This window comes from Sabethes cyaneus, chromosome 1, assembly GCF_943734655.1.
Source record: "Sabethes cyaneus chromosome 1, idSabCyanKW18_F2, whole genome shotgun sequence".
Classification (NCBI taxonomy): domain Eukaryota; kingdom Metazoa; phylum Arthropoda; class Insecta; order Diptera; family Culicidae; genus Sabethes; species Sabethes cyaneus.
The window spans coordinates 63,192,665-63,201,892 of record NC_071353.1 but is presented as its reverse complement, the minus strand read 5'-3'; the positions used below and the strand labels follow the sequence as shown (position 1 = coordinate 63,201,892).

The 9,228-nt window shown below is 39.3% G+C and overlaps 1 protein-coding gene across 1 annotated transcript; it reads left to right on the top strand.

Moving 5' to 3' along the window:
* The first annotated feature begins 2,126 nt into the window (after window positions 1-2,126).
* On the top strand, window positions 2,127-8,677 carry LOC128740931 (DNA polymerase iota). Its single transcript, XM_053836512.1, has 3 exons — window positions 2,127-2,171; window positions 2,237-2,637; window positions 6,441-8,677. Exon 3 carries the CDS (start codon window positions 6,517-6,519, stop codon window positions 8,473-8,475), a length of 1,959 nt encoding a protein of 652 aa, XP_053692487.1. The 5' UTR covers window positions 2,127-2,171; window positions 2,237-2,637; window positions 6,441-6,516; the 3' UTR covers window positions 8,476-8,677.
* The last annotated feature ends 551 nt before the right edge of the window (window positions 8,678-9,228 follow it).

Below are 9,228 nucleotides of genomic sequence, written 5' to 3'. Positions count from 1 at the left end.
CTGAACCAATACGCATTGCAAAACGAAAAATCAGAGCTGCCAGGTTTTTTAAATGATACGCATTGGATATTGATATTTTATCGATTGGAACAGGATTGATCCTGATCCACCCGATAAGTTGACATAACTTGGGGCCCTCACTGAAGCTGTTTGCAGCTGAAACGAGACGAAACAACTCGTAACAGATTTTTAGCCCATTTCAGATTGGCCGCTGATTGGCCAAATTGGACTTTGCACCGACTTAGCTGCATTGATATTTTAATTGAGCTTGCTGACGTTTACCGCTCGCACACATCGACGCGCGATTTGTTGTTGCTGTTGTTAGATTTTACATTGATTTTACACGTTTGTTTTTGTTTTCCCCCAGTTATACCTATAGTTACTATATATATAGTTCGGCGCATACAAAAATCTGGAGCCAAATAAACGTCAAAAGCGGAGCCAAACGTTTTTCAATATTCGAATTGTGGAACTAATGTCAATAAACACACTTTATTTTCATAGAACTAGTCATTTTCAACACCCACTAGTGATTATTTTCCGTAAAAACCTGCACATTTCTCCATAATTTCAAATTTAATTTCGAAAATCAGAGTTCCCAATTATTTATATACTATAGTAACTATAGTTATACCCCGGTAAAAAACATTCGTTTGAGTGAAAAACGATAAGTTTTTGTAGCCTTTTGCACTGGGCTTAGCAAGCTCTATAGAATAACCGACAATTCGCATCTACATATAGAGCTTGCTAATCCCAGTGCAAAAGGTTACAAAAACTTATCGTTTTTCACTCAAACGTATGTTTTTTTACCGAGGCATAACTGGGGGAAAACATAACAAACGAGTAAAATCAATGTAAAATCTAACAACAGCAACAACAAATCGCGCGTCGATGTGTGCGTGCGGCAAACGTCAGCAAGCTCAATAGTTACGCAGTATCTTTTGTGCAAGATATTATGCCTGGCAGCTAAGTCTGGATAATTTTCCTTATAATGCCAATGTACATGACGGAACGGAAACAGCAACATTGCCATTCGCTATGTGCGCGAAACGGTGCTGCCACCTTCCCAAGTTTGTTCTATTTGTGAAATCTGTGCACAGGTTTGTTAAAGAGTGAAAAGGATAGACAAAACTTTGCACCAAATCTTCACAAACTTTCCATATGGCAGTTCCATGAGAGTACAAGAGATCGATTTGTGCTTACATAGCGAATTGTTACCGCTGTTATTCTATTCAGTATGTCGTAGTTTGATCGAAGTTCGGTGCAGTCGCACTTTCAAACTGTGGAATCCTATCTAGTGGGAAGTGCGGTATGATTTACCTTGAATACAATAAACCTTTCCATTTATATGTGTGCAGGTGCTTGAAAATGAGGCAAACAGGCATCAGCTCAGCTGTATATACCGTGGGCCCCCGTTCGTTTGACCGTTTTTAATCTGAACACTTTTTAATTTGAACCCCGTTGGTTTGCACGATGTGCAAATTAAAAATGGTTCAAATGTCATTCTCAATATGACATCATTTGCTTATGCAGACAATGCACATAAACACGATTTGTTTGTACTGACCTAGCGTGTTTAATCTGTTTCACAATGCGTTTTCCCAACGATTATGGTAGAAATCTGATCGGAGAATGAAATATTCGCTGCTTGCAACTGCCAACTGAATCAAACCACCAAAACAATAACAAAGAACAGGGCAGCCAGTTCACACAAGCTCCAGCATATTTAGGGTTACCAGTTGTTCAAATTAAAAGCTAACCCCGTTAGTTTGCATGAGGAATCGTTCAAACGAACGGGGGACCACTGTACACGCAAATTTCGTGTTCGCTAGTGTGGGTGCTTGAGTTGTCAGAAAGCTCTTTGGGCACACCAGTGCCACTGCTAGTCTATGAACTATGAGGTTTGTTGTTATTTCGGTTATTTCGCCAAGTATTTCCCCTTCGCTCGAAAATAACCCTGCTGTGAAGAACATTTGTCTCCGCCAGTCTTTACACGGGCCTAGTAAATTAGGGTGAAAAAAATCGCCTGGCATCTCTGTATGACGATGACAGTAAACGTTTTCATACCCGCATATTTCTTCAAACTACTTTGGAGATGATGCGAAAGTAGTGAAAAAATCAACACGACAAACAAATTTTGCGAGTGGTGTTTTGGCATTTTGACGATTACGGTACTATTTTGATTCTAAAGCAATGAAAAAATACGATATATACTCTAAATTTTGTTTCATTACAGAGTGTTCAAGATGTATTGAGATGTATATACCGCGAAATCTAATATCTAATCCTGGAAATAGACCTAAAATCGTTCGAAATTATAACTAGGTCGATTTCAACCAAGATCATTACGTCTCAGACCTGTACCCACAATCAATGGTTACTTTTTAACATAATTGCGGTCAGAGCTCCTGGTTCAGAGTTTTTCAACCACTTGGCAAATTATTCTACGATTGAATCTAGAAAAAGTAGTTATCAGTTTCATGAATTAGTGACTGCAAACAATTTTGAAAGAAAATTGACATCTAAGCGGAACAAAGAATAGCAAGAGGTTGACCGTAAAAGTATAGACGCCTAAGGAAGGTGATCGAGGTGATCACATCTAATTGGCTCCCGTTTTATTTTGAGGATTAAAGAAAGGTAAACATGTTTAAAAGTAACGATAGTTATGTTTCTTACAACATTTATACGTACTTTCTACTTAATTGTTACGTATTCTAATTAATGATGCCAACAGTATGACGCCTCAGTGATTTTGTTTCAAATGTGTCAACATCCGTCAGTTGTAATGTAGTCGAAATACAAATGATATATATTTTTTCGTTTTTAGTTTAAGCACGTGGTAGAGCTATTGTATGTTGAGAATCGCAGATGAACAATTAACCCACATCACTAACCAATTATTTTCTAACTAACAACTGTACTGGTGTTGGCATGTTAGTTTAAATTCATCTTTTAAATGGCTCTGGTTACAATGATTCTTTCAATTTTTTATTCTTTTCGAGGAGATTGGTGAATGAAGTGAAATGTCGTTTCCCGTAAATGATTCAGTATGCAAAAGCATAATCCAGCACTTTCCTCTCTTAAATCCTTTTATTTTAGTAGTTCGCTGCTTGATTTCGTTGAGAAACAAAATAGGGAGGGCGGGGCAAAGAGTGTCACGTAAGCTCAAACTGTGCTAGAATAAAAAATATCAGTATGCGTTATCGCATGCAATCGTAATGCATTTTTATTTAGTTTGGTTCCTTAAAATTTTCTTGATTTAGTTTTTGAAAACAATATCAACTAAGTGACCACCTTTATTAGAAATTACGAATTGACTCCTTTTTTCCGCGTTTTCCATTACCTTTTTGAGCATCTCGGGTGTTATAGCGTCGATTTCCGTACGAATATTTGCCTTGAGCTCGTCAATAGTTTGTGGCTGGTTGACGTAAACCTTGCTTTTCAGATAACCCCACAAAAAGAAGTCCGGGGGGGGGGGGGGGGTTTCCATGTGTGGACTCATTACTGCGACCAGTATAGTTGATCTATTGTAATAGGGGGGGTTAAATCAAGTGATCTGGGTGGCCAACCAATATCGCCTCTTTTTGACACCAGACGTCCCGGAAATTTTCGTTGCAGAAATTGAATTGTTGAATTCGCAGTGTGGCATGATGAACCATCCTGTTGAAACCAGTAACCTTCTAGACCTTTTTCGCGCATTCGTGGGCAGACATAATGAGCCAACATCCACCGATATCGATTTCCATCGACAGTTTCATTTTCTTTGAAAAAATATGGACCAATGATGGTTTTGGCGCAAATCCCGGCCCACACAGTTATTTGTAGGTCATGCAAGGGCATTTCGTGAATCTCGTGAGGATTCTCCGTTCCCCAAATGCAATTTTGCTTATTAACACCGCCAGAGAGGTTGAAATTGGCCTCGTCAGTCATCAAAATTGTATTCCAAAAATTAGACTCAGCATCAACTATTCGAGCGACGTGGACGATACATGGCGAAAATTGTACTGAAATGGCGTTTCCAAAACATCTAATGAAAGAAATCGGTTGGTAAATATGAAAGTTATACAGCGTTTATATTGACATAAAAGGTGGAGCACCCTGTAGAATAAATCCATCGCCGGGGATTATTCGAGCAACTACAAACGCGCGTCATAAGAACAAATTCTGCGAGGGTGGCCGTGAAGGGACCGAAGTCAAGACGGTCGCCGTCCCTACATCGGTGCACGTCTCGACAGGTAGAGTAGTAGGAGAAGCACAACCTACATTAAGATACAAGTGACTCAAATCAATCTGAACCACTGTAACACGGCACAACATAGGAAGGAAGGATAATATTCATAGGAAGAAATCGTGCGAGGGTGGCCATGAAGGAACGCAAGTTAGGATGGTCGCCATCCCTACACGCCTCGACAGATGCAAGGAAAAGGGACGGTGAAGGAGCATAAGTAACATCACGGATGGCAGAACCCTGAGAAGGTGGCTGTGAAGGAGTGGACGTTATGACGGTCGCCATCTCCGAATCGGTTCACGTCTCGACAGGTGCACGGAGCAGTGTACAGACATAGCATCCCCCGAAGTTATACATAACGGTAGTTCCGGGGGGGTTAAAGTCAGACGCAGTGATGTTAAAAAATCAAAATCTCAAAACTCATCAAAAATCAAAATCAACTGTGAATCATGTCAACTTGATTCTATGCAGAAAAAACTCACGCGTGAGTTCATCATCATCATCAACTGTAACCGGGAGCTATACACATATACATACAAATTCGTTGTTGAACAGTTCTCGTGCGATACGTAACTTTGAGTGAGCATCTGTTGCGACAAATTTGACCGAATTTGCATCACTATGCGTGGACAAGTTGATGCTGTCTACACTGATCTCAAGGCAGCATTTGATCAAGTGGATCTGGATGCCGCCTGTTTTACGCCGACAACGTCAAAATATATAACATCATCAACAGTACTAATGATTGCGGCTACTTGCAACTAAGTGTAGATCGTATGCAGTTGGTGCTCCCGGCATTTTTTGACACTTATCAACAAATGCAATGTGATAACCTTTTATCGTAGACAGAAACCAATCATGTTTACTTATTCAATTGCTGGACACAGACTTCGACGAGTTTACCAAATTAGAGACTTAGGAGTTACCCTTGACTGTGAGCTGACCTTCAAACCTCACTACAACGACATTCTGACGAAAGCTAACAGACAACTTGGTTTTATATTCCAAATCTCCGAAGACTTTCGCGACCCGCTGTGCTTACGGGCGTTGTATTGCTCACTAGTCCGCTCAGTTCTTGAGTTTAGTAGTGTGATATGGTCCATACCAAGCGTGTTGGATTGCTAGACTCGAGAGAGTACAAAAAAAAGTTTGTTCGCTACGCACTTCGTTGGCTACCATGGCGTAATACTACGAACCTGCCTTCCTACACTGATCGCTGCCGGCTACTTGGAATTGATACCCTACAAAAGAGAAGATTCATCACACAAGCTCTTTTTGCTGCTAAGATCATCACTTCGGAAGTCGATTCGCCTGAACTACTCCGGCAGTTTGACTTCTATGCTCCAGAGAGAGTTATACGTAAACACAACTTTTTACACCTCGCAGCTCGTAGTCGACAACACGGACAAAATGAGCCTATCCGTGCCATTGCCAGCGCATTCAATCTCGCTTACAGCATTTTTGAATTTAACGTTCCATTGCATGTTTTTATGAGAAGACTATCATGATCCTGTGTTCGTATTGTTTCATACGATATAGATGAATTTTATACAATAAATAATAATAATATTAAATAATAATTACTACTTCGCGCGAGCTTCAACACCTCGTCTAATATTTCTTCGTTTTCTTAAGTTTACTCTCCTCTAGTTACAATCCTTTGGCCCTCGCAATGGTTTACTGTTCGAAGTTATTAACCGGCGAAGCAACTGTTATAGAAACTTCAATCTGCTAGTGTTACATTCGAGTGTGTGGAGTTCGCGGTATCCCCACGGCGAAACATATGATCCTTTTTCTAATTTTGCTTCCTGTAGCCAGTCAATTTTTATTTATAACTTTCTATGAAATGGTTCTTTCTGGGGTATGTTTTTCTAGGGAATGGTTCGTTCTGGAGAGTATCTTTCTAACAAATGGTGCATTTGGGGGAATGATTTTCTGGTAAATGATGCTTTCTGGGAAATGATTTTCTACGGAATGGAATTAGGGGAAAAGGGTTTTTGAGCAATAGCTTTCGCAGGATGCTATACAATCCACACTTTACTGCTTTCTAAAACTTTGATCTTGTATTTATCTAATTTTCCGTTCTTTTCTCTTCACCCTTTGATCAGCCCGAGGAATATTATCCTTTCTTCTATCATTTTCTTCATCTATTGAAAAGATTACCGTTATTATTGTAATTGGGAAAATTATTGTAACAAGTTCTCTATTGCAGAAACTGTCCGCGACTATCTGAGAATCGGATCGTATTGAATGGCCAGTATAATACAGAATTATTCACGAAGCAAAAGATGGACGATTTGGAAACACAAGGAGATTCGGAGGATCATTCCCGTGTAATTATCCATATCGATATGGATTATTTTTACGCTCAAGTTGAAGAGGTGCTAGATCCAAGTCTGAGAGATAAGCCGGTCGGTGTGAAACAACGCACCGTAGTAGTAACCTCTAACTATATCGCACGAGAATTTGGCATTAAAAAGATGATGTTAATCGGAGAAGCAAAGAAACTTTGTCCTGAGTTAGTGTTAGTCAATGGAGAGGATTTGACTAAATATCGGCAGATGTCGGTGAGAATCAACGAAATCATGCACAAATTCACCCCTAATGTTGAAAAGCTGGGATTAGATGAAAATTTTTTAGATATTACTAAAGAAGTTTGTCAAAAGCTTGAGCAACACGATAATATAGGTCAATTCGTAGAAAATGTGGACGGATATATACATCCTCCAATCGAAATATCGTCAGGACTAACTGCTCGAGAGGCATTTAGAAGTGCGTGTTATTGTGGTTGTGACCGAAGATTGATTTTGGCAACGCATATGGCAAAAGAAATACGAAACTGTATTTTTCAAGAACTAGGTTTAAAGTGTACTGCAGGTATTTCTCACAATAAACTGCTGGCAAAGTTAGTTGGTAGCATAAACAAACACAATAAGCAAACTGTGTTGTTACCAAATTATGGAGCAGAATTTGTCGCCTCTCTAGGACCAGTTAAAAGTCTAACTGGAATTGGTGAGAAGACAGCTCAAGTTTTGGAAGACTGCGGCATTAGAACAGTTCGTGAACTGCAAGAAATAACTCTGGAAAATCTTTGCAAGAGACTAGGTCATGAACAGGCCAGTAAACTGAAAGAAATGGCATTTGGAAAGGACGACACACCGGTGAAGCAGACTGGAAAACCAAAATCTGTTGGTTTAGAAGATTCCTGTTCAGCCATTTCTATTCGAGCTGATGCTGAGGACAAGTTTCGTCATTTGTTAGTACGGCTTGTAAAAAATATTGCCGATGATGGACGCATCCCTATCGCAATAAAGGTTACTGTCCGCAAACATGATTCAGTAAAGAAAACAAGTCACCGGGAGTGTAAACAAGATAAAATTTTACCATCTTACTTTCGTCATAAAGATTGCAAATTAGTACTGGCCGATGGAGCTCAGGAAAAAATTCTTGCTACGATAATGAAAGTATTCGAAAGAATGGTTGACCTCCGCCAGCCTTTTAATATAACTTTGCTAGGACTATCCTTTTTTAAATTTCAAGAACGCAAAGTAGGATTGAAGTCTATAGCAAACTATCTTATTAAGAAATCTGATATTGAAGTGCAGTCGATTACGAACTTAAGCAACGAGGCGCTTATTTTGAGTGATAGTTCTACTTCCAATAAGTCATTTTCGGTGGCAATGGACTGTGATCAGTTGTCGAGTGCTGGTTTTTCCGATTCTGCTTCAATAGCCTCCTTATCCGGTTCTGAATCGGATGCAGAACCATCTCCCAAGAAGTGTCGTCGGCTGGTAACATATCTCGCACGTAAGAAGGAAAGTTTATTTACGGCGGCTAGCGAAGATGACCTTTCCTCTCCTAGCAAACTTCGAGTAGCTGAGATGCGACTAAATTCGAAAGAGTATGACCAGGAAGCATCGCATTCATTGGACATTCCAAGCAGTTCAAAATCGTGGGGTGGTTTTGTAAAAAATCACCTCTCTTCTTCCACTCCAAAAACTTCTCCCCTGGCAACTATTAGTAATAGCAGCAACACTGATCCAACTTCGTTTAGTGCAGAGACTGATTTACCTCCAAATGTTGATCATGAAGTATTCAACGCACTGCCAACTGATGTCCAACAAGAGCTTCTTCAAAACTGGCGCCTAGGGAACACATCTCAGTCTTCCTCGGAAGCGACGATATCTTCAGCAACAGCAGGTAGCTCTAAAAATACACTCCATCGATATTTTGTTAAAAACACTTAACAGTATGGCGGAATTGCTCTCTGTCAATCCTATAGGAATAGGTATATATCAATGTTTTATTTATAAGAAAACAAACATTCTATTTTTTTGTTATCTTTCATTAACATTATACTTTTCTGCGCCCTTCAAAAAATATGATTTTGTTGTTCTCGATTATTTCAATAAAATTAAAAATAAAATGATGCCGAAAAATATTGAAAAAGACGAGAGCTGTAAAAAACTACGAAATATTTGGAAAAAATACTTTTTATAATTAAGAAGCAGATTATTTCCAATAAAACTGAAAATTGTAAACATTCGTAAGATCTTAGGATGTCAAGCATCCGTTTGATTAAAATTTAAAAATTGATGTATTTCCTACCGTAGTATATTATGACTTCCCTAGCAAGTGGCGGGTGGGAGCAAATTTAGGGCCCTATTCTCACAGTCACCTCACTTCTCTCACGGGCCCTATTCTTACAGTCACCCGCACCTTACCTTACAGGCCCCATTTGATTAGTACAGTACGCAGGTGAGCGGAGTCACCTAGCAGGTGACTCTCAGCAAATCAAAGCAACAGTATTGCAAAATGATCGTATTTGAACATACCAACTCTATAAAATAATAATTTCTGTATTTTTTCCATCGCATATGGTTTTCTTGCAAAACATGGGACAGACATGGGATGACATTGATAAACATAATTGTGATGAGAAAACTGGTACATATTTTAAAATCTACCTCCGGGAAATGTCAACTGCTATAATATGTCTA